At 47.0% G+C, this 23,765-nt stretch overlaps 1 protein-coding gene across 1 annotated transcript; it reads right to left on the minus strand.

Annotated features, from left to right (window-relative positions):
• Positions 1–3,574: 3,574 nt before the first annotated feature.
• Positions 3,575–22,033, minus strand: TAGLN2 (transgelin 2). The gene is made up of 5 exons (XM_039366120.1): positions 21,882–22,033; positions 7,880–8,100; positions 6,838–7,012; positions 5,224–5,326; positions 3,575–4,771 (listed from the first exon to the last, which is right to left on the minus strand). Exons 2-5 carry the CDS (start codon positions 8,057–8,059, stop codon positions 4,630–4,632), a joined length of 600 nt encoding a protein of 199 aa, XP_039222054.1. The 5' UTR covers positions 8,060–8,100; positions 21,882–22,033; the 3' UTR covers positions 3,575–4,629.
• Positions 22,034–23,765: the final 1,732 nt, after the last annotated feature.

Here is a 23,765-nt window from a genome sequence, read left to right on the forward strand (position 1 = left end):
ATTCTATTCTATTCTATTCTATTCTATTCTATTCTTCTATTGTATTCTATTCGTATTCCTATTCCTATTCCTATTCTTATTCTATTTTCCAAAGCACCAGAAAGCAGGACACGAAGCAACGGATGGAAACTCATCAAAGAGAGAAGCAACCTGGAACTAAGGCGGAATTAAGAACATTGAGAATAACCATTCAGTGGAATGCCTTGCTTGCAAAAGTTGTGGGAGCTCCATCACTGGAGGTTTTCAAGAAGACATTGGACAGCCATTTGTCCAGAATGGAATAAGGTCTCCTGCTCGAGCAGGAGGCTGGACTAGAAGACCTCCCAGGTCCCTTTCAATCCTGTGACTCTACGTTCTATGCTTAGAAATGAAAAACTCAGAACTTTTGAACTGTCCGAGGTCATTGTGAAAAGGACAATTGGTGCTTTCTGAAGCACCTGGATTAGCCCAGCTATCCTGTTTGTTTCGTTTCTACTCCTTCCTCCAGACAGGCCCCCCCCTCTTCTCATCCCCTACTACCCTCTTACAAATGTCTACTACGTGAATGGCCGGAAGTGACTTCATGAAGTCTGAAGCCTGGCTCCCGTCCTGGGCTTCTATCTCTGCTCCAACAGGACCTCCCTCTCTCTCATCAACTGTAGCTTCCTTCCTGAGATTAATTCGTTCGAAGTGATTGGCTTTGACTGAGTTTTTAATTAGAAAACTAAGCCGTACGCCGAGGGTCCCTTGCTTTTAAACCAGCGGTTCTCAACCTATGGGTCGGGACCCCATTTGGGGTCGAACGACCATTTCATGGGGGTCGACAAACAACACAGTCTGCCATTTTTCCCCCTTTTCCTTAGCTGTGCTCCTCCCTTTTATTCTATTGGCTTTTGAAAGCCAATAGAATAGACTCTCTTGAATAGAGTCTAATTCTATTGGCTTTCAAAAGCCAATAGGAATTGTCCAGGCTGTCTCTGCCCTGCTGAGCCCGCCAAAAGGCCCATTCTGCAAACGGTGCTGCACCAGTTGAGTAGTCCTCGACTTACGGCCGGTTGAGTAGTCCTCCACTTACAAACGGTTGGGGGTCGTGGCATTAAAAAGGTTGAGAACCACTGTTTTAAATGCTAAATGCATTTAATGCGAATCTGAAAGAGAACAGTTTCCCTGTATCGGATCAAGTCTTTTGCCATCCAGGATATGCCTTTGGGACTATCGCCGTCATGAGGGCGTGCACCCCGTGTTTAAACAGAGGGAATTTTGATTGAAGTGTAAATCTAGAGGCCCGGCCCAGCCAACACACACACACACACAAAAGCGCAAACAAAGGCACGCCTTCGTGGGACAAACATATCCTAAAATATAGTAATGGCCCCACCAAGCACCGGGTGTAACCTTCCACATAACTGTTTGCTCACCTCAATCATCCCTTCCCACGTGGTCTAATTCCTCTGCCTTCTTTTTCCGAAGAATTTGGCAAAGCAAGAGGTGAGGATCAAAGCAGCGTCCAGCCTCCCAATTTAATATCCCTGCTAATTAGGGTCAGCGGCCAAATTGTGCTGAGTTGGGCATAGCGAAGGCAGGACTCATTGCCACCTGAGAAGGGCTTTGTGGGCAGCCCTGTACATACCTGAAGTGCTTTCCCAGCGTCCTTTGCGAGGCTTTCTCCCAGAGGTGGAGAGGCTGGATCCGAACCCCAAACGAGGCACAAGGGAACGTTGCATTTTCCAGGAACTAAAGGTTACAAACTGGATGCAAGTGCCAATTAACCTCGGCCTTAGCTGCCCAGTTATCCTGCAGTAAGATGGGCAGCCAATAAATTGGATAAATAAAAACTTTTACTTCCTGGTTGAGGACAATGGACATATATGTAGAAATGCGGAGCAACCGAGGCAACCTTGGACCCTTTCCCAGGGACTCTGTGTGCCTTGCTTCAGAGGTTCATTCCATTGTTGTACCTGAACTGACAGCAACCTAGGAAGAAAAAAAAACTCTGGAAAACTTAAATTTCCAAAGTGGGCACCTGTAGAAAGGGGGCTGCCCAGTAAAGCTGCAACTTTTAGCAGCCGAACTTGCCAATTCGCCTTCATTTTGCACATTTGGGGGGTTCACACAACACGTTGAATTTTAACAGCCAGCTTGGTCCAATGGTGAAGAAACCAATAGACTGGGAGTTCTAGTTCTGCCTGAAGGATGAAAGTCGGCTGGGGTCAATCACCAGGAGATGGTGAGTTCTAGTCCCGCCTTAGGCATGAAAGCTGGCTGAGTGACTTGAGCCAATCACCAGGAGACGGGGAATTCTAGTCCCGCCTTAGGCCAGCTGGGTGACTTTGTTCCAATCCCCCCCCCTCTCTTTTAGCCCAACCCACCTCATAGGGTTGTTGTTGGGGGAAACATAGGAGGAGAAAGGAGTAATTAAATACGTTCACCACCCTGGGTTTCTTATAAAGTCGTACAGTCAGAATAAAATTCTGATAATTAGCCACCAAACACCCTTGCTGCGTTTGTAGATCTATCCCCCCCTTGGAGAAGGCAGGAGAAGTGGTTAATCTTGAACCGGACTTCTTGCATGTTTGTTTAGGTTAACAGCTGACAGATCTTTAACCTGGTTATGCAAATACAGCCATTGTAGGCTTGTTGCAGTAGGTTGGCAGGGCGCGATGGGAACAAAAAATTAATTGGCAAGCAAAAGCTTTTAGATTAAGCACTGGAGGGAAGTTTTGACGGCTCCTTTCCTGAAACGGGTTTTATACCTGGCTAATCAATGTATTAGGCCGATTGATTTGGCTCCTGCTGAGATCTTCTGGGTCAAAAGCACCGGGTGTAACCTTCCACATAACTGTTTGTTCACCTCCATCGTCCCTTCCCACCTGGTCTAATTCCTCCACCTTCTTCTGCCAAAAAATTTTGCAAAGCAAGGGGCGAGGATAATAATAAGTTGAAGGGACCTTGGAGGTCATCTAGTCCAACCCCCTACTCAGGCAGGAAACCCTATACCATTTCAGACAAATGGCTGTCCAGTTTCTTCTTAAAAACTTCCAGTGTTGGAGCACTTACTGCTTCTGGAGGCAGGTAGTTCCACTGGTTAATTGTTCTAACTGAAAGTATCCGTGAAGGCTTCAGGATTCTTCCCGCAGGCACCCCCAAACACTTCCCAGACTCCCCCCCCCCTCCCTGCCTTTCCCCTATATCCTGGTTTTCTACCGATTGTTTTCAGGAAGCATTTTCAAGCAAGGAAGCTGCTGCCTTGCAAATTAAGTTGCTAGATTTTTTTTTTTAGCAGTGTCGTTTCTTGCACAAACGCTCGTTGTGTTTCACGGGAGTGGCAAAATTAAATCCTGTGAGACTAATTTGCCTTTTCATCCTTAAGGGGTTTTCCCTGGGAGCCCTTAACTCCCCCCCCCTCCCCAAATTCCCTGGCCCTGTCTGTAAACTGGGATTTGCGTAGACTTTCAGCTTCTGCCTGAAAAGGTTTTCCTGGCTGGGGCTGCTGGGAGAGGTAGTCCAGAAACACATGGGAAGGTTCCTTCCCCCCCCCCCCTCCCCATCCCCGTTTTATCCGAGCAGCAGATACAAAGAGAAGGGCACAGGCCCATAAACAAAAGAATTGAGCAATCTTTATTTCTTATCAAGAGCCTGGAGGCCAAATACTTCCCTGCAGTTCAGGGTAAATTATCGCTTCTGGCTTTGCCCCCAAAAGCTGCGGTGACTCAACAATGCTTCCAAACTGCCAAGACCAAAAGGCTGGTCCAGCTGTGGAGGGTGGGTACGGGCACTCAGCACCATGGATCTCCCTACTCTGAAGGCTGGTTTTTCTCCCCCCCCCCCTTTGATTGATTTAAGTATTTTGCAAGAGAAAGAGAGAAACAGACTACATCAAACTCAGCTGCACAGTTCTGCCCCCTCTTGTATTAACACCCCTGCCCCTTCCTCAAAATAAAAGCTGAAGCCAGGAAGCGCAGAGAGGGGTCCTGTCAAACACCCAGCTTCCCAGGGGTGACATTTTGTGAGAAAGGGGTGAATCACCTGATCTTCCTAGTCCACTCACTCAAAATTAAGAAGTGGGGCAGTTCAGCATCTATAGGACCTAGTAGGCATTCTGGGGTGAAACGAAACAAGCCCCATGTAACTTTAGAAATGACTTTAAAAAAAAAAAGTGATTATTTTGGTCCAGAAAGAGAAGGGCGATTCTCGGTTTTGGTTCCAAAGAAGCTGCCTTAAAAAGGTCAGCCTTTGCAGCTTGGCGGCTACGATCTTTTTTTAAAGCATTTGGAACAGGGAAGACAAGATACTGGAAAGACACCATCTCGTCTTAGGAAATGGTCATGAGCGGATGGGAGAGGGGGAACCAATATCCACATTTGGGGACCCTTGGAGTGATGAAGGGCCACGAGATGTTGGAGAGGCCGGGAAAAAATAACCCCAGCCGAGACAGGAAAAGCAGGAACGGGGAGATACAACTGGGGAAAAAAAAAAAAAAAACCTAGAGGGTGTTGCTTTTTGTTTAATATTAAAAAAAACGGTGGAAAGGAGTCTGGAGGGAAAATGGAGAATCCAAAAGGATCGTTTCACGGAGAAGAAACACCGGAAAGTTCTCTGGAAAAGGAAGATATTGGAGGAGGTGAAGGAGGCCAGCCGGCAACGGTGGGCTCAAAGGATCTGGCGGGGCATCCCGTAGCCCGTCATGCCAGCCTGGGAAGCCCCTCGGTTCGTCCCCATCTGCAGTCCGATGACGTTTTGTCCCTCTTTCAGTTTGTCATCCGAGAAGGCCCGGCGATTCTCCTGGGATTTCCTAGCCACACAAAGGAAAAAAATCTGAATGAGGACGGGGAAATCCCCAGGTTGAAAAGTGATCATTGTTTAATGGTAGTTTAATGAAGAAAAACAGCCCAAGGGGCAAGGCTGACACCTCAAGGGACAGCAATACAGGTAAATCCTCATTTAGTGACCGTTTGATGTTACAACGGCATTGAAAAATGTGACATCCCAGGAATTCTGGGAGTTGAAGTCCGCAAGTCATGAAGGGGCCATAGTTCCCCCGTGCTGGCTCAGGAATTCTGGGGGTTGAAGTCCACGAGTCATAAAAGGGCCAAGGTTGCCTACTCCTGGCCTAGAGTCATCCTGAGTTGAGGCAGCCATATCAATTTTCTTAATAAAACAGAAATCATAAATACCCAGGCAGACCCTTGGTCCCCCCGCTGGGCTTTCAATCCATCGCAAAGCCTGGTTTACAAGCTCACTTACTTGGGGAACCAGTTGGGGTCTCCCGCGAAGAAGCCGTCGTCTTTGGAGACTGCCAACCCGCCCAGGTTCATCAAGGTCCTCTGGACGCAGGCCATGTTCTTCCCTGTGAGTGGAAAAAAGTCAGAAAAGGTTCTGAAATTTCCAGTTGGAAGGAAAAGGGAAAAAAATCTAAGTTTGTAGCCATCCCTTAAGTGTGGCAACATAAAAACCAAATAGTATTGTAGCTTTAAAAACATTCACTAAAATGAGATACCTTTTGAAAACAAAACTAGTGGTTTTGGACAGTGAGTATCAACAAGATTTAATGTTACAAAAATGAGTTTGGGTAGAAACTTGGCAGTAGGCAACTAACAGAAAGCTGAGCAAATGGGCTGTTTTTTAACAGGCTGTCTCGTCTCGCTAAATGTCAAAAAAAAGAGAGAAGAATTTGCAAAATAAAGAGACCAAACTATAGCTCAAAGGAGACTTTTGCATAAAGCAGTGTTTCTCAGCCTTGACTGCTTTAAGATGTGTGGACCCAGAATTCCCCAGCCAGCATATTTTAATTAATATTTCTGGACTTCAACTCCCAGAATTCCTCAGCCAGGATGCTTTAAGATGGCTGGACTTCAACTCCCAGAATTCCTCAGCCAGCATGCTTTAAGATGGGTAGACTTCCACTCCCAGAATTCCCCAGCCAGCCTGCTTTAAGGTAGCTGGACGTCAACTCCCAGAATTCCCCAGCTACTGCCATAGAATAGAACAGTGCGATTCCTAGAGAGTACAAATCATCCATCAATTTGAAATTGCTGCTCAAAATATCCGCAAAAGCTGATCCACCAATGTAAATTAAATCTCTCTTTATTTTTTGTGTGTTCGGGATAATTTTTTGAAAAAAAAAAAAAAAACCCACAAAAAGTTATTTTCCGGTTTCTGATAGCTGCAGATGAGTGGGACAGTGAGGTACCCTTTAAAAAAAAAATCTATGCTTTTAAGAGAGAGGCTCAATCTCTTAGGGGTGCCCAAACCCACTAAGAGAAATTCTTTTTTAAAGCTCTATTTAAAAAAAACAAAACAGAAATTTCAATCTTTCATTGCCCAACTTCGAAGAGGAGGGTGCAAATAGTCAGTCCACAGAGAAGAGCAACAGAGATGATTAGGGGACTGGAGGCTAAAACATACAAGGAACGGTTGCTGGAATTGGGCATGTCTAGTTTAATGAAGAGAAGGACGAGGGGGGACATGATAGCAGTCTTCCAATATCTCAGGGGCTGCCCCAAAGAAGAGGAAGTCAAGCTATTCTCCAAAGCGCCTGAAGGCAGGACAAGAAGCAACGGAGGGAAACTAATCAAGGAGAGAAGCAACCTGGAACTAAGGAGAAATTTCCTAACAGTGGGAACAATTAACCTGTGGAACAACCTGCCTCCAGAAGCTGTGAATGCTCCAACACTGGACGTTTTAAAAAGAGAATGGACAGCTATTTGTCTGAAATGGTATAGGGTTTCCTGCCTGAGCAGGGGGTTGGACTAGATGACCTCCAAGGTCCTTTCCAACTTTATTATTATTATTATTACCCAGCTAGTTGCTAGAAGCACCAATGCTTGATGGCCTCTGCTCTTTCCTTTTGAAACATACCTTCCCACAAATCTACGGTTTGGAAAATGTCCGAAGCCAGGATGCCGTACTTCTCCGCTGCGCGTAAGAACTGAGAAATCTGCTCCATTTGTTTGAAGGCCATGCTGGAAGACTGGATCTTGGCCACAGGCCCCTGGCCCTTGGGATACAGGCTGTTGATCAGCTGGCAGAGCACCTAATGAGAACAGGAAGCATCATACATTTAACTGTGGTCTTTTGGCCAGCCTCGTTTCCGTTGCCGATTGTCTTAGCTTATCGTTCAAGGGTCAAAACCAAGATGGAGTTGGTCTCCTTGAGCCCAAAAAATCCGATGCACAATACTCTGGGGTGATATGAAGCAGATTTGAGGTCTCTGCAATAAAGCTTTACAAAAAGATGGGTCAAAGGGTGATTTTGTGTCATAATGTCAAGGAACAAGTTGCCGGTCCCTATTAGAAAAGCATACATTTAAAAATTTGTATTCTTCTTTACTAAATGATTGGTCATGTGATGATTTTGTGCCTAAATGTCAGGGAGCAAGTTGCTAGTCCCTATTAGAAAAGCATGGATCCATAAAATGACCTACTAAATGATCAGCCAAATGGTGATTTTGTTTTTAAATATCAAGGAATAGGTTGCTAGCCCCTAGTAAAAAAGAATGGCTCTAAAAATCTGCTCTGCTTTATGGCCTGAACTAATGCTTCCATAGCTTTTTTTTAAAATGGATTTATTTTAAAGAGCCCGCAAGAGAGTTTTAAACTATTTATATTTGCATCAACATCTGGAGTAGATAACTAATTTAACAAGAGCTGTTAAAACTTTTTCTTTTCATGCAAATTCTTCCCTTTAGGCCTCACATTTTTCCCAACGTGGGTGGCTTCATTAATGCACTATTTTTTGATTTAATCTTCCTTTCTTTCACCATACCCACCATGGATTCGACCAAAATACCCTCTGAAATAAATCTTGACAGGCAGTTCTGTTTTTGTCCAGTACAGTGAGAACTGGCAGAGGAGAAAAATAGAGGCAACACGGCAAAATAATAATAATAATAATTCCTCACCGTGCCATCTTTCAGCCATTTCTGGAAATTGTCTTTGCCTGGTTCAGGCTCCCCGCTGTTTGGCCCAACTTGGGCCTTGATCCACTGGATGAGAATCTGTTCAAGCTCAGGATCGTACTGCCGGTCGATCTTTTGCTGAACCTCCCGACTGAGTCCATAAGCAGGGCCTCGGTTCGCCATGACGCTAAGGTGTGTGAGTAACGGATTTCCAAAAACTTAATCTGGGAGATAGGAAGACAATTTTAGGATTAAATGGCTGGATATCCCAGCATTTATTAAGGCCTAAGGCAGTGTTTTTCAATCTCAGCAACTTCAAAATGGGTGGACTTCAACTCCCAGAATTCCCCAGCCAGAATCAGCTCCCAGAATTCCCTAGCCAGCATGCTTTAAGATTAGACTCTACTCCCAGATCTACACCCATGCTGGACAAGGAATTATGAGAATTGTCAAGCTTGCACACTTCTGATATAAATCAAAGCCTGGCAATGAAAAATCAAATGTGCGAAACAAAGCTTGCCCCGGGGCAAATGACCCTTCAGTCTTCTGCTGATCACGGTCAGTGGCTGAAGAAACTTGGGTCAAGGAAAGCTGGTTCGTCTCAGAAAATATTCTGGGTCTCAACCACCCATCTGGATGTGCAATTTAGCACAGTAGCAGGAAATCCCTCGAGTGAGCATAGCTCTCTGTACGTGCTCAGCGTCATTTTTCCGACACCATCCAGACTGGCATCAGGAGCCAAAGGGATTAATGAAAATGCTTCCACCAAAGCTGATGAAAAAGGCTTTGTTCTGGATTCCAATCTGGGCAGGCCTGGGAACACTCCACCTCTCTTACTCAGCAGGGTGGGGCAAGCCCTCCGAGGAGACGTGAAACAGGATCCTCTGACTCCCTTCTAGCCGCTGATCACAAACTCTTCTTCTCTTATCCAAGTTGTGATCATCTCCTGCGTTGCAGCCACCTGCTTGCCAGAAATGTGAGTCAGTAGTACAGGTAGCCCTCGCCTTACGACAACTGATCCCCAGTTTTCCATTGCCAACCAGACAGTTGTTAAGTGTGACTCACCCAATTGTATAACCCTTTTTGTTTTTTGAAAAATAAATGTTGAGATTTGGGAAAAAGTGCAGAGAAGAGCAACAAAGAGGATTAAAGGCCTGGAAGACTGAAACATACGAAGAACATTTGCAGGATTTGGGTATGGCCAGTGTAGAGAAAAGAAGGGGGACATGATAGCAGTGTTCCAGTATTTGAGGGGCTGCCACAAAGAAGAGGGGGTCCACCTATTCCCCAAAGCACCAGAAGGCGAGAAACAATGGATGGAAACTAATCCAGGAGAGAAGCAACCTGGAACTAAGGAGAAACTTCCTAACAGAGAACAATTAACCAGTGGAACAACTTGCCTCCAGAAGTTGTGGGTGCTCCATCACTGGGGGGCTTTTAAGAAGAGACTGGACAGCCATCTGTCTGAAATGATATAGGGTTTCTTGCTTGAGCAAGGGGTTGGACTAGAAGACCTCCAAGGTCCCTTTCAACTGTCAGGAGAAATTTCCTGACAGTGAGAACAGTTAACCAGAGGAACAGCTTGCCTCCAGAAGTTGTGGGTGCTCCATCACTGGGGGGGGGGGTCTTTAAGAAGAGACTGGACAGTCACTTGTCTGAAATGGTACAGGGCCACCTGCCTGAGCAGAGAGGGCTGGACTAGAAGACCTCCAAGGTCCCTTCCAGCTCCATTCTGATTGAAGACTGAATCCCTGAAATGCTGAGATTGCTCATTTGCCCATTTTACAAACAGTTGGGGGAAAAAGAATCCCTCAGGGATCCGGCACACCCCAATTGCCTTTGCCCCCCCCCCATTCCTCCCCCCACAAGAGATGCCAAGGCTGAAAGGCAGGGCAGGTCTAATGGGTTACCTCAGCCTTACAATGGAAGGTGCTTCCCTTGGGTAAATTAAAGATATTCTTCTGTGGCCGGAGGGAATACCTGCTAATGTCTCCGCTCATCCCTTCCATCCTTTCTCAGTCCAATTCTTACATCATCGTGGCTTTGTTTTAAGTTTCCCTCTGTATCCGATTCCAAATCTGATAAACGGAGAAGCCATTTCTCAAAGGGTGGGGAAGCGGTCTAAATGCAAAAAATGCTTTGCCTAATTATCTTTTTTTTTTTTAAAAAAAGAAAATATTGTGGGGAGGGGCAGAAAATCTTTCTTAGATTGAGCGGGTAGCTGGGTGGGCCCAAAGTCTGAAACTTACCTCTCCCCCCCCTCTCTCCATGGGTGGATTTCCCATCAGGAGATACAGTCAGAAGGAGCGTCTACCTCAGGGGTCTCCAAACTTGGCCCTTTGATGACTTGTGGACTTCAACTCCCAGAATTCCTCAGCCAGGCGCGCGGAGGAATTCTGGGAGTTGAAGTCCACAAGTCATCAAAGGGCCAAGTTTGAAGACCCCCTGGTCTACCCCATTTTGCAGCCCCTGATCAAGGAGATCAGGCCGTGGGAATTTTTCCAACGTTTTTCCCGGACGTCCCGGTTACGGTGGAGGTGAAGGATAGCGGGAGGGAGGCAGAAAACAGACCTAATAGCCTTAGCCACGTAAACTGGCTGGGTGACCTTGGGCAATCACCAGGAGATGGTGAGTTCTAGTCCCACCTTAGCCATGAAAACTGGCTGGGTGACTTTGAGCCAATCACCAGGAGACGGTGAGTTCTAGTCCCGCCTTAGGTGTGAAATAAGCTGAGTGACTTTGGACCAATCACCAGGAGATGGGGGGTTCTAGTCCCGCCTTAGGCATGAAAGCCAATTGGGTGACTTTGGGCCAATCACCAGGAGATGGCGAGTTCTGGTCCCACCTTAGGCAAGAAAAAGAGCTGAGTGACTTTTGGGCCAGTCCCTCCCTCACATCCCAACCCACCTCACAGGGTTTTTTTTGTGGAGAAAACAGGAAGAGTATGTGGGTATGGGCATGTTCACCATTTTGCATTATTTGTGAAAACAATCAAGAGGGGACCGAAACAAACAAGATCAAGGTTTTGACAAACTGGCCAACTTTCAGTTGCGTGGAGTTTTAAGTCCCAGAATTGGAAAAAAGAGAGAATTTTAAAGGAATCCCTCCAAGCAAACCAAGGGGAGGGGGGAGAACAGGACGGGCCACACTAAAATTCTGCGTTCAAGGGAAACGGAAATATGTAAGGGATGGACGAGGCTAATTCCTCTGGCCAGGATGCACAGTGGATATATACACAGGTCAGTTCCCATAAACTTGCCAACTTTCCACCCCCCCCCATCCCTCTGCTCAGGGGGCCTAGGGAGACCACCCACCGGCATCCATTGTCCCTTTCCCAGACAACACTCCGCTCTTTGTTCCTCACCCAAGCCAGGGGAGGCCCCTTCTCCTCTTTCGCAGAAAATGGCCCCAGCTGCAAAGGGGCTGATTTGTCCTTTTAATATCCTGAAAAAAATCTTGTTTCTTTCTCCCCCTTCAAACTGGGAGGCGATATCTGAATTATGACAACACCGAATCGTTAGCTTGAAGGGGCCTCAGAGGTCTTCTAGTCTTCTAGAAATTGCGGGCGCTCCATCACTGGAAGTTTTCAAGAGGAGACTAGATAGTCACCTGTCTGAAATGGTATCGTTCTGCTGTTTGAGCAGGGGGCTGGACTAGAAGACCTCCAAGGTCCCTTCCAGCTCTATTCTATTCTAGTTCTTGTCCTGCCCTGTAGTGCTTTGGAGAATAAGATGACCCCCCCTCTTCTCTGTGGCAGCCCCTGGAGGGTTGGCTATGCAAGTCCTAGGAAGCCATGGTTTGCTTAATGATGGTTTACCGAGCAAGATGCAGAGGGCGAACCTGCTGTACTCAAGTCAGTGGAAGACCTAGCAAGCACATTCACACAGCAGGCAAAGTTTCCTTGCTGTTAACCCTTGTTTCTTTTTCTTTTTTATGTTGGCTTAGTGTGCTTGTGTGAACCCAGAACGTGACTAAGCTTTATGGCCCATTTCATTGGGCCGCAATGTCCAAGGTGGGAAAAGAAAACAGCAAGCCATGTTGCGTGCTGTAGGAACAAGATGGCTTTCAAGGTTCGATTCTGCAACGAGAATAAAATGCAGAGGCCTTGCGGATGCCGAACAGACTCAGGTCAACGTAAAGGAAGTTAGAAGCGAATTGACACTGAATCTTAGAAAATATCAGCTTCCGGGGGGGGGGAGAAAGGAGGAGAGGGCGGGGTTGGCTCTAGAAGAATAGAATTAGAAATCAAAGAAATAGAATAAGACCAGACTTTATGTGATTAGACACACAACAAATTTGTCTCCGGTGCAAAAACTCTCCATGTAGGTTTAGATTTAGGTTGCTAAGCTGCCCGTTTTGTCCCAATCTGAGTACCCCAGCAGAAAAATCTCTGCAACAAAGAGACTCAGTCCTAGAGCAAAAAACAACAACGACAACAACACACCGAGACACAAAAAGAGGAATAAGCCCAGAAGCAGAACTTAAAACGTGAACAGGAAACTCCGGCCACTGAGAGTTATGAGCAGAGTGGAGGCTGGGGACTCAACTCAAGCAGAAAGGGAGCAATGTGCAAAACAGGATGTTTGTGTTTGTGTGTGTGTGTGCAAGCCTCGGAGGTGAGAGATCACAACTGCTAGCTGCTGCTGTTGTTGTTGTAAAGCTAACCCACTGCCCCTGAGTCCCCCTGCTGACTGTTGGCAAACGTAAGCCAAGCCTCCACGCACAGCCGCACTATACCTGACTTTGACTGCAATCCTCCACTGGGTTAATCCACAATGGGCTCTGGCTTGGTTTTGAATTGGCCCACGGCCTGTGGTTTAAAAACCAGAGTTAGGGGCTCCAGCAGGGTGCAACCCAGACCACAGCTTTCCTGGAGAAAAGCCTCGATTTTGCATAAATCAGAAAAAAAAAGAAAAATCTCTCTCTCTCTCTCTTTTTTTTTTTTGGCCCGGCAGTGATACTAACCACATTATGGCTGTTATGCAAACTAGACTTTACCGCTCAAAGCTGGTGCTTTGGCATCGGTAAGGAGCTTGGAAATCACCTGGAACGAAGCCACCATCTTGTTTGGCTTCTGTGTGGAAACGGCCCTTCCATGTTTTGGAGAGAGAGAGAGAGAGAAAAAAAAAATCTCTCTGCAAATGGTTTATTAGGCTGCTCAAAGCCGAGGAAGGCAGGAAAGTGTCATAAAAAGTGCTTATAGATCCCTGCATTTTCGAGAACGACAATATGACCACGGTTCGAATTAGAATCTCCGTTGCCAAGCAGTGGCGACAGCACTTATATGCCGCTCCACAGGGCTTTCCAGGCCTCTCCAAGCGGTTTACAGAATCAGCCTGTTGCCCCCCAACAATCTGAGTCCTCGTTTTACGGACCTCGGAAGGACGGAAGGCTGAACCAACCTGGAGCCGGTCAGGATCGAACTGTTGGCTGTGGGCAGAGTTAGTCTTCAATATTGCATTCTATCCATCGGGAAGGAAGGAAGGAAGGGAGGGAGGGAGGGAGGGAGGGAGGAAGGAAGGAAGGAAGATGAATATGAAGAGATGGAGAGAGAGAGGAAGGAAGGAAGGAAAGAAAGAAGGGAGGGAGGGAGGATGGAAGGAAGGAAAAGAAGGAATAGGAATGTGAAGGGAGGGAGGGAGGGCAATAGAGTTAAGACTTATATACTGCTTCCTAGTTCTTCACAGCCCCCTCTCTAAGTGGTTTACAGAGTCAGCCTCTTGCCCCTAACAATCTGAGTTCTCATTTTACGGACCTCGGAAGGACGGAAGGCTGAGTCAACCTGGAGCCGGTCAGGATCGAACTGCTGGCAGCGGGCAGAGTCTAGCCAGCAATGCTGCATTCTTGACCAAGGCTCAAGCGAGGCGCTTCTTAAGCGAGTCACGCCTGATTTTTTTTACAACTTTTGCCCTGGCTGTTAGGCAAATCGCCCGCGGTTGTTAAGTGAATCCCATAGTCATTAAACAAATCCAGCTTTGCTTGTGGGTAGCTGGCTGGGAAGGTCCCAAATGGCGATCACGTGACCCCGGGATGCGGCAACCGTCTTAAATACATGCTGGTTTCCAAGCACCCAGGTTCTGATCATGTGACCACGGGGGACGCTGCTGCAACGGCCATAAAAGTGAGGAGCAGTCACAAGTCACTTTTCCCCCCCCAATGCTGTGCACTAAACGGATCGATGTAATTCGAGGATGAACTCTATAGGCGTGGTGAGATGGTGTAGCTGCCCAGTAGAATAATCGTTATTTCTCTTCAATGTACATCAAACGTTCTCGGAAAGAAGAGGCATCCTAGACTTATGCGCCTGCCTCGATCCTGGTTTCTGAACAAGCCACGATGCCCTAGCTTCACACCCCACCACGGTGAAGCAAAAATGAAAGAAGCCAGGTGCCCACCTGCAGACAACATCGGAAAGCTGGTTGGGAGTAGTTAATAGTGTAAGCCCCCCCCCCCAGGGAGAAAAAAATCAGCTTTTTGGAAGGCAGCAAAGAAAGGTTGAAAATAAACAAACCTCAAGCAATCCAGCCATTTCATTTTAAGGTTCAAATGGGCTCAGAAAACCGTTTCATTCTGCAATTTGAGACGAAACCTCTTTTTTGCACCCTTCACTACTTGATTGCCCTCAATTAAGGAAAATTTCCCCATACTGGTTAGCTAATCCTATCCCAGTCGGCTTCAGCAGAAACACCGCAACCAGCATTCAGGGCTTAGCCAAAGCCGAGCAAATTCACAAACAGTCAGGAAGGAAGTTTGACGATTGCTAGATTCTCATTTAGGGTGTGGTAGATAATTAATGGGCAAAAACATGCCCAAGAACAGAAGTGTACTGCAGGCTTTTTTGGTAGCTGTTAACGAGGAAGGTTCAAAATGTGCCAATATACGGAGGAGGAAAAAATAAAATAATAAGGGAGCTGATCTTGGTTAACACCCCAAAACCACACCGCGGGCACAGTTCTTATTTAACAGGGACAGGAAGGAGTGGAGCAGAGCGATGTGGAAGTCAGAAGCCACAGCGGTCGGGTAGAAATATATATACACACAAAGCATTGTTGTAGCAACGAGGTTTATTTTTCCATTTTAATTTTTTTTTTTTTTTTGCACGCTTTTTGGAAGGCAAAACGGTCCGGGTCCAGCTACCAATTTCCGTTTCGCTAGCCGAAGAGATGCTTTTTTGGGGGGGGGGGGAGTTTAGAGGGAGGCCATAGTTGCAAATAACTTTTTCATCGGCTTGATCCTCACCATCCCACCTCCGGCCTCTGGCATGGGGAGGTAGACTATCCCTAAGCGGGGAGGTTCCGCTGCAAAATAAAGAGGTTCAGCGAAACCTAACTTGGCAGAAACCTTACTTTAATCCAACCACAGTTATTTAATCTAAGTGGGATTTCCCGTTCTGGCAAATAGTGATCGGGTGGACTTCAGCAGGATCCTGCAATTTGGCAATGCAAAATGTTGGATTTTGCATAAAAATAAATAAATAAATAATAAAGGGGCCGGGATATGATTGGGACTCATGAATGAGTGAATGTACTTATTTTTATTGTTATATTTATTGTTTTAATTTTGTACGCCGCCCTGAGTCCCTAGGGGTTGGGCGGCATATAAATTTTATTAATAAATAAATAAATAAAATAAATAAATAAAGAAAGAAAGAAAGAAAGAAAGAAAGAAAGAAAGAAAGAAAGAACAAAGGCAAAATTTTGGCATGCAAAAAAAAAACGAACAAACCCCAGAGATGGTGCAATGGTCAGCAAGGTGAGGATCTATCCTTTTTTAAGTGCTGTTGTAAGTTTGAATGGTTGCTAAATGAATCGTCGTAAGTTGAGGGTGCTTGTATACTGCCTGCAGACCTTCCGTCTTTACTTTGGCTTTGCTTTGTCACAGGGAGGAAACGACAAGTAAGTAATCCTTGACTTACAGCCGTTTGTTTAGTGACTGTTCCAAGTTACAACAAGCACTGAAAAAATGACTTAGGACTGGTTTTCACACTTAACGACCGTTGCAGCGTCTCCGGGAGTCACGTGATCCCCTTTTGCGACTTTCTGACAAGCAGAGTCAAGTGCGGGGGGGGAGCCAGATTCACTTAACAATCAAGTTACTAACTGCAGGGATCCCCTTAAACCAGGGGTCTTCAAACTTGGCAAATTTTGTGGCTGGCTGGCTGGCTGAAGGATTCTGGGAGTTGAAGTCCACAAGTCTTAAAAGTTGCCAAGTTTGAAGACACCCCCCCCCCCCGCCTTAAACTGTGACAACAGAGGTGGTAAAAAGGGGGCAAAACTCACTTAACAACCTTGTCTGGTTTAGCAATGGAAATTTGGGAGGAGCAGTAATTGTGGCTTTTAACCCATTCGTGAAAGCATGTTGGGAAACAAAACAGGCCAGCAAACTAGGCTTGATGCAACGGGGAACCCTGCCTGCCTGCCTGCCCTACTGTCCCTTCTGCCAGCAGAGCTGAGTTGGCACACACACACACACACACACACACACACACACACACACAGAATATAAATTCCCACCTTGCCACAGATAAGGAAGCAGGAAGGATTAAACCCACACCCAGTTTTCTCAGCCTGGCAGCTTAAAGATTTAAAAAAAGTCAGGATTGGCCGATCAGACACACCTTTTGGGGGGGGATAAACCCTTCCATGCCTGGAAAGAGACAAATCTAGCAAACCTGCCCCCCCCACCTCCCCTGCAACGCCCCCCCAAGCCCCCCAACCAGTTCTGCTCTATTGTTTTGCTTTACGGATCCAATTTTTCTCAACCTCAACAACCTTCAGATGGGTGAACTTCGATCCCCAGAATTTCCCAGGGACAGGCCAACCATCACAAATCCAGAGAGTCCTCCTTACAACAGTTCATTTAGCGACCGTTCAGAGTTACAACGGCATTGAAAAGAGTGACTTATGACTGTTTTTCACACTTACGACCGTTGTAGTGTCCTCAAGGTCCCGTGATCAAAATTCAGACGCTTGGCAACTGATTCATATTTATGACGGTCGCCGCGTCTCCCGGGGTTCACGTGATCCCCTTGTGCGACCTTCCGACAAGCAAAGTCAGTGAGGGGAGCCGGATTCACTTAACAAACAGGTCACTAACTTAACTAACTGCAGTGATTTACTTAATTTTGGCGAGGAAGGTCATAAAATGGGGCAAAAGTCACTTCACGCAGGTCCCACTTAATAAAAGCCGTTGTAACTTCGAACAGTCACTAAACGAAGGGTTGTAAATCTACCTGTCCTTTTCAAGGATATAGGTCAGATAGAGCAGGGGGTCTTCAAACTTGGCCCTTTTATGACTTGTGGACTTCAACTCCCAGAATTCCTCAGCCAGTGTGTCTACCTAAGGAATTCTGGGAGTTGAAGTCCACAAGTCATTAAAAGGGCCAAGTTTGAAGACCCCTGTTTTAGAACATGGGATACCTTTTATTATTGGCTAGAAAAATGAGATAAACAGGGGTCTTCAAACTTGGCCCTTTTATGACTTGTGGACTTCAGCTCCCAGAATTCCTCAGCCAGGCACCTGTGCCTGGCTGAGGAATTCTGGGAGTTGAACTCCACAAGTCATAAAAGGGCCAGGTTTGAAGACCCCTGAGGTAGAGAGTGACCATTTTATTGTACACTTAGGAAGAGGGAAAAAAAAACCATTGGCCTTAGAAAGTGATCTTGTTTACTCAGCCACCGCCCTACCTTCTAGCCGCAGTGATGCAAAAATGCAGAAGACAAACAAGCTGGTGACACACCTATTGTGGGTCAACAACGGGGGGAAAAAAATCAGTTCAGGATTCCTGCGTACGGCCTCAAGAGGAGCTAAGAAAGCTGGCTCAGATCTTTTTTCAAGACTTACAAAGGAAGATACAGCACAGGTAGTCCTCGGCTCACAACCACAAGGGAACCCAACAATACGGCAATTTAGGAGGTAGATAGATAAAATGTAATAAAATCTCCTCTGTTGTGGCAGGAAAGCTTGAAGGTCACCTATTATTTTAAATTTCCCATAATGCCTTTTGCTGATGGGGCATCGCTCCAGGGCATTATGGGAATTCAAGCTACGCTGTCTGACGCCCAGCCGCCTACAAGGGCCGTGTGCAATTCGGCAATGAGTCCACTACACTGGCTTCCCAAACTGAATAAAGTCCCCGACTTTCAGCCACTCCTTTAGCGACTGTTTGACGTTGCTGAACAAAGTGACTGGTCCTCATACTTACGACTGTTCCAGGATCCCAACGGTAAAGGGATCTAAATTTGGGTGCATGCATTCATGACAGTCGCAGCATCCTGAGGTCACGTGACCATCCATCCGTGACCTTCCAGCCGGCTTCTGACAAGCTAAGTCAATGCGCGATTCGCTTAAGGACTGCGTGATTCGCTTAACAACGGCAGTGTTTCCCTTAACCGATGCCAAAAAGGTTGTAAAGTTAGGCACGAGTCATTTAGCAACTGCCTAGCTTAGCAGGGGAGGTATTGCTCCCTTTTGTAGCTGCAACTCAAGGGCTGCCTGCTCCTGATCCATATGGGCGTTAAGGTCCAATTTTGCCTTACACAACTGGCCCCATTATAAAAAGGGAGTGACAGCCTTAACGCAATGTGCACAACTCAACCAGTAACACACAATTAAGCAAATCAGAGTTTTAACAGATTGCTCGAAAATTCAACTGCTCAATCAGCTTCAACAAACTGAAGCCCCCTTTTCCACTCCGCAAAGGAAAGGGGGGGGGAGAAAGAAATTCCTTCATTTCATTTTGTGTTATTTTTGAAGTCTGCACAACAGGCACATATTTATTTAAAGCAACTCCGGACTTCATTGAAGCCTCTTTTCCACTGGAAGGACTCTGATCCCGGGCATTGTGTGTCAGCAAAAAAAATGAGTTATGCCTTTCGGGGGGTCAAAAGTTGTGTTATTTTGCTCTCCAAGCTGCAGTAACTAAGGAACTCCTTTGTGCGTGAAAAAAAAAAAAAGAACAGGGCCACTAAGAGGGAAGCACAGGGGGTCCTCAACTTACGACTTCAAGCGAGGCCCAAATGTATGTTGTTCAGCGAGAGATTTGTTGAGTGAAATAGGCCCCTTTTTACGACTTTCCTGGCTAAGTGAATCTGGCTTCCCCATTGATTTTGCTTGTCAGAAAAGGGGATCACATGACTCGTAACCGTCATAAATATGAGTCAGCTGCCAAGCATCTGAATGTAAGTCACATGACCATGGGGATGCTGCAACGGTCATAAGTGTGAAAAATGGATATAAGTCACTTTTTTCCGTGCCATTGCAACCTCGAACAGGGACTGCACAGCCATTTGTCTGAAATGGTCTAGGCTTTCCTGCCTGAGCAGGGGGTTGGACTAGATGACCTCCAAGGTCCCTTCCAACTTTATTATTATTATTATTATTATTACTACTACCACTACTACTACTATTACTACTACTATTATTATTATTACTAAATGAAGGATTGTAAGTCTGGGTCTAGTTGTAAATACCATTATTGTTATAGTTGTTATTGTTAACGGTCGTTAAATGAATCAGTTAAGCAAATTTGGCTTCCCCCAATATCCTATTATGCAGGGTGTAGGGAAAAAAAAAAGTAGAAAAGCTTTCTTGGCCTGTAATATTTATTAGAAGCCCAGGTGGCAGATACAGGTTTTTCTTCCTCCTGGGTGCAACTCCAGCTGTGGAACTCCCTGCCACAAGATGGCAATTTTGGCCAGCTCAAAAAAAGGCTTGTACAGAGCAGCTCCGCTTCTTTCGAAAACGGGCCCCCGAGGAGAAACTGGAGGCCGAAATTGAGAAATTTTGCTACCCGATAAGGCAGGTTTGCCATTAGCAGATTCTCTCGAAGCCATAAAACGGGTAATAAAATTTAACTTTGCGATTCCCCTTTTGCCATCTCCTGACACTCAAAGCCAGTGGGGGAAGCCAGACTCACTTCACAACGGTGTGACTGACTTCACAACGGCAGCGATTCAGATGTGGCAAGAAAGGTTGTTAATATGGGGCAAAAAAAAATCACTTGTCTCACTTAGCGACAGAAATGAGCTCAAATGTGGTCGTTAAGTCGAGGGCTACCTGTATACTTATCAGTATTCAACTCCGGGGTCAGTGCGTGTGTGTGTGTGTGTTGTGTGTTTGTTTGTCTTTTCTAACGCACATTTTTAAACGTTTTTGTCTAACTTTGTTCCGTTTCTGCAAAATCGCCTTTTGCTTTGGAGCTTGTCTTTTAATTTTCTGACTAAAATAAATAAATGATTGGGGGGGGGAAAGAACCATAAAACGGATACACCTCCACCGTCTCAGGTTCCAAAGCTCCACTGCCACGACGACCCTGCAGGGCAGGACTGCGCCCTCCCCAAGCATCGCTGACCCGCAGCCAGCCAGCCGGGAGTTGCCCCAATGAATGACACATCGGCCGGGACAGGCAATTCCGTTTCTCCTCTTTCAATCACTTTGATTCTCGACCCACAGAGACAAGCCGGGGGTGCAAATCGGCCGGGTCAGCATCGTAGCCCTTCCTTCCCGCAAGCAAGTTTTGGCAGAAACCTGGTTTCGTCATCCTTTCATTCCAGACTCTGCCAGGGAGATCAACGGAGGACGAGTCTCGGTGGAAAGAGCCAGAAACGAGGAGAAAAACTGCCCTGGGAAAGGATCCAAATTTTCTGCTTTCCAGAGAGGTCCAGCAACAGCAATCTCTGCCGGCTTTGGGGCCATTAAACCATAAATAACAAGAATTACTCCATTCTCACCCTTCTCAAGTGCCCAGCAAAACCACATTCTCCTTTCTCCCGTTTCCTGGCTTACGGAACTGTTCCTAGCCTCCCATTGCGAAATCCCCCTTCGGTCTGTAGCTTTGCAAACAAACTATTTTGCTCTATAGCAATTCAGTCCGGCAACTTTTAAGACCTGTGGATTACAACTCCCAGAATTCCTAGCCAAGCTTGGTTTGGCTTGGCTGGGGAATTCTGGGAGTCGAAGTCCACAGGTCTTAAAAGTTGCCAAGATTCTGTTCCACCATCTTTGGTCTGTAGGCCAGCCAACCAGAAAATATAAGAGGGGGATACCGAAGTAGAACCGTTATTCCTATTTTTTTAAAAAATAATTATAATCTTGAAGGCCTTGGGAGCGCCATGGTTACCAATATAAGCGGATGGTGGTGAGCTTGGTGGCTGTACAGATGTTCATGAACCACAAGGCCAGGCTTGGGGGAAAGGAGGCTAGGAGTAATGCACATCTGGGTGGGGAGCTCACAGATCCTAACCTCCTCCCAAAGGCAAGGGACACGTCTAAAATTAGCTGACTCTCTTTAAAAGAAAACGTTTAAAGTTTCCAAAGGAAAGCTGGATTGCAACTCAACTGTAGCTACCCTTTCACTGCACAAACCAACATTGGCTAGGGGTTGCACCCAATATTAAATCAGCCATAAACTGTGGGGTCAAAGACAGTTGTGGAACAATGGCCCCAAAAAAAGCCTGCAAACATCCAGACAGCCACCAGATGGCACCAAAACCCATCCGCGCTTGGCCACCTAGTGGCCGTCAGGAGAAGCGCAGCCCAGCTTTAGCTCACTTCCAAACGCGCTTGTCTTTGCCAACTTGGTGATCCGGAAGATCTCGGCCAAAGAGGGCCAAGACCCCCCCCACTCGAACTCCCAGGACTACAAGTCTCATCATCCTTTCTCAGCAAAATGGGAGTCGCCCTCCCAAGAGAAGGCAACGTTCCAGGAAAAAAGGCCAAACCGAAACGGGAGGGGGAAAAAGAAAGGGAAAGGAGCAGAGTGGGGGAGTGAAGAAAGGACGGGACATCGAGGAAGGCGAGAAGGGCGTGGGAACCCTAGAGATCATCCACGCGGCCAGCCCAGACGCGGCGCTTCGCAAAGCCACGTGCGGAGGGGAGACTCCCGCTGGCCGCTCCACGTGGAGGAGAAGAACCCCCCCCCAGGCTGGGGGTGTCTTCCAGGCGGGGTTCCCCCCTCCCCGTGATCACCTGGGGGTCCCCCTTTCCCCGCTGTCCCCCGACTTACTTTTCCTCCGCGGAGAGTGGCTGCGAGCGCCGCCGGATTAAGCCAAGCCAAGCCGCGCCTTACGCTCGCCTCCCACGCCCGGCTCTGGCTTTTAAGGCTGATGTCAGCGCTCCTCCGAGGGGAGGTGGCGACGCCTCCCCCGGGGGGGCAGGAAAAGAAAAGAAAAAGGGGAAAAAAAAGAGGGAAAGAAGAAGAGAAAGAACTGGGAGAGGCCTTAAAGGCGCAAAGAGGCAATTCGGAGTCCCCTGTCTGGGTGGAATCCGGAGCAGCGCCGGCGTCTTTGGGGGAAAGGCTCTACTCCGGAGTAAGAGTCTTGCTCCGGAGTAAGCCGCGGGCGAGCCCAATTGGGAGCGGCGCTTTTTCTGGAGGAGGGGCGGATTTGAGCCGGGATCCCGATTCCCACGTCAAGGGGATGGGACACCCTTTTGTCTGAAATGGTCTGGGCTTTCCTGCCTGAGCCAGGGGTCGGACTAGAAGACCTCCAAGGTCCCTTCCAACTCTTGTCGTTCCGTTAAACTCGTTTAGCCCTCTCCCGAAGTGGCTGAACTACAGTTCCCAGCATCCCCCCCGCCGGGAGGTGGGAGTTCCTATTCTTAGGGAGCTGGTTGACCCACATCTGGAGGGGGGGGGGATGACCCTCCACCCCCCCCCCAACCAAAGCTCAACACACAGCTTTACGGGTCTTCCCCGTCTGCTCTTGCTTTCTCTGGACAAATCGACCCATCCCCCTCAATCTTCTAGTCCATAAGGTTGCACAATTTAGCCGAAATACCTGGGATTCTTCAAAACAAGGCAGGATGTTGCGTCCCTGACCCAGCCTAAGCCGTTTTTTTCTAGCCTGAAGTGACGCAACCACAATTGCCTCACTAGAGATAAAAGAGTTTTTTTTTCCTCTGCAAGGACAGCGCATTTTCACCCATCCACATCTGCAACACACATCTGCCTTTAGCCAGGAAGGAGGGGGAAACAATGTGGCTCCACTGTCTTGGCCAGGGATCCTTTCAGTTCTCCCAAAGAGACTGGACAGCCATCTGTCCGGAATGCTACAGGGTCTCCTGCTTGAGCAGGGGGTTGGACTAGAGGATCTCCAGGGTCCCTTCCCAACCCTACGACAGGTAATCCTCATCCACAATTAACGCCCCAAATTTTCTGCTGTTGAGCAGTTGTCAATGGAGTTTTTGACCCATTTTACGGCCTTCCTTGTCACCCTTGTTAAGTTAATCATGGCTTGCTAAGTGAGTAACACTTAAAAGTGAACTTGGCTTCCCCCCCCCCCGTCGACTTGGCTGGTCAGGTGGTCGCAAAAGGGGATCACGTGATGCCGGGACACTGCGACCGTCGTAAATACGGGTCAGTTGCCAGGTGTCTGAATTTAGATCACGTGACCCTGGGGATTCTGCAACGGTCGTTAAGTGTGAACAGTGATCGTAAGTCACTTTTTTCGGTGACTTAACCTCAGTCACTAAACAAATAGTTGTAAGTCAAGGTGTTGTGTGATCAATAACTTCTAGAGAGGCTGGTCTTTTTCATCTCTAGCACAAACCCCTCCCTTACACATACACACACACATACACACACACCTTCCAACTTTTGTCATTTGGTTCTAATTCTGTGGGTCAGGGCTAAACCATTTCCTGAGTGGGTGACCTACACACAAAGCCAGAACGGAAGCCCCGAAGCCCGACAGATTGTGTGAATGCCAGTTGAAGTGCTTCACACAACAACAGAGGGAATCGTCTATGCAGAAAAATGGAATTTTTTTAAATTCCCACCATGGATGACGGGTTGCAAAAGCTGATGGGAGTTAGCAGAGAAGGTTAAATTGATTGCTTGAATTAAAAGAATATGACTAAATTTTGTTTCTGCTTGGAAACTGCTTCTGGA

Source organism: Crotalus tigris, unplaced genomic scaffold (genome assembly GCF_016545835.1).
Source record: "Crotalus tigris isolate CLP2741 ecotype Arizona unplaced genomic scaffold, ASM1654583v1 scf7180000020245.1906669, whole genome shotgun sequence".
In the NCBI taxonomy this organism is placed as follows: domain Eukaryota; kingdom Metazoa; phylum Chordata; class Lepidosauria; order Squamata; family Viperidae; genus Crotalus; species Crotalus tigris.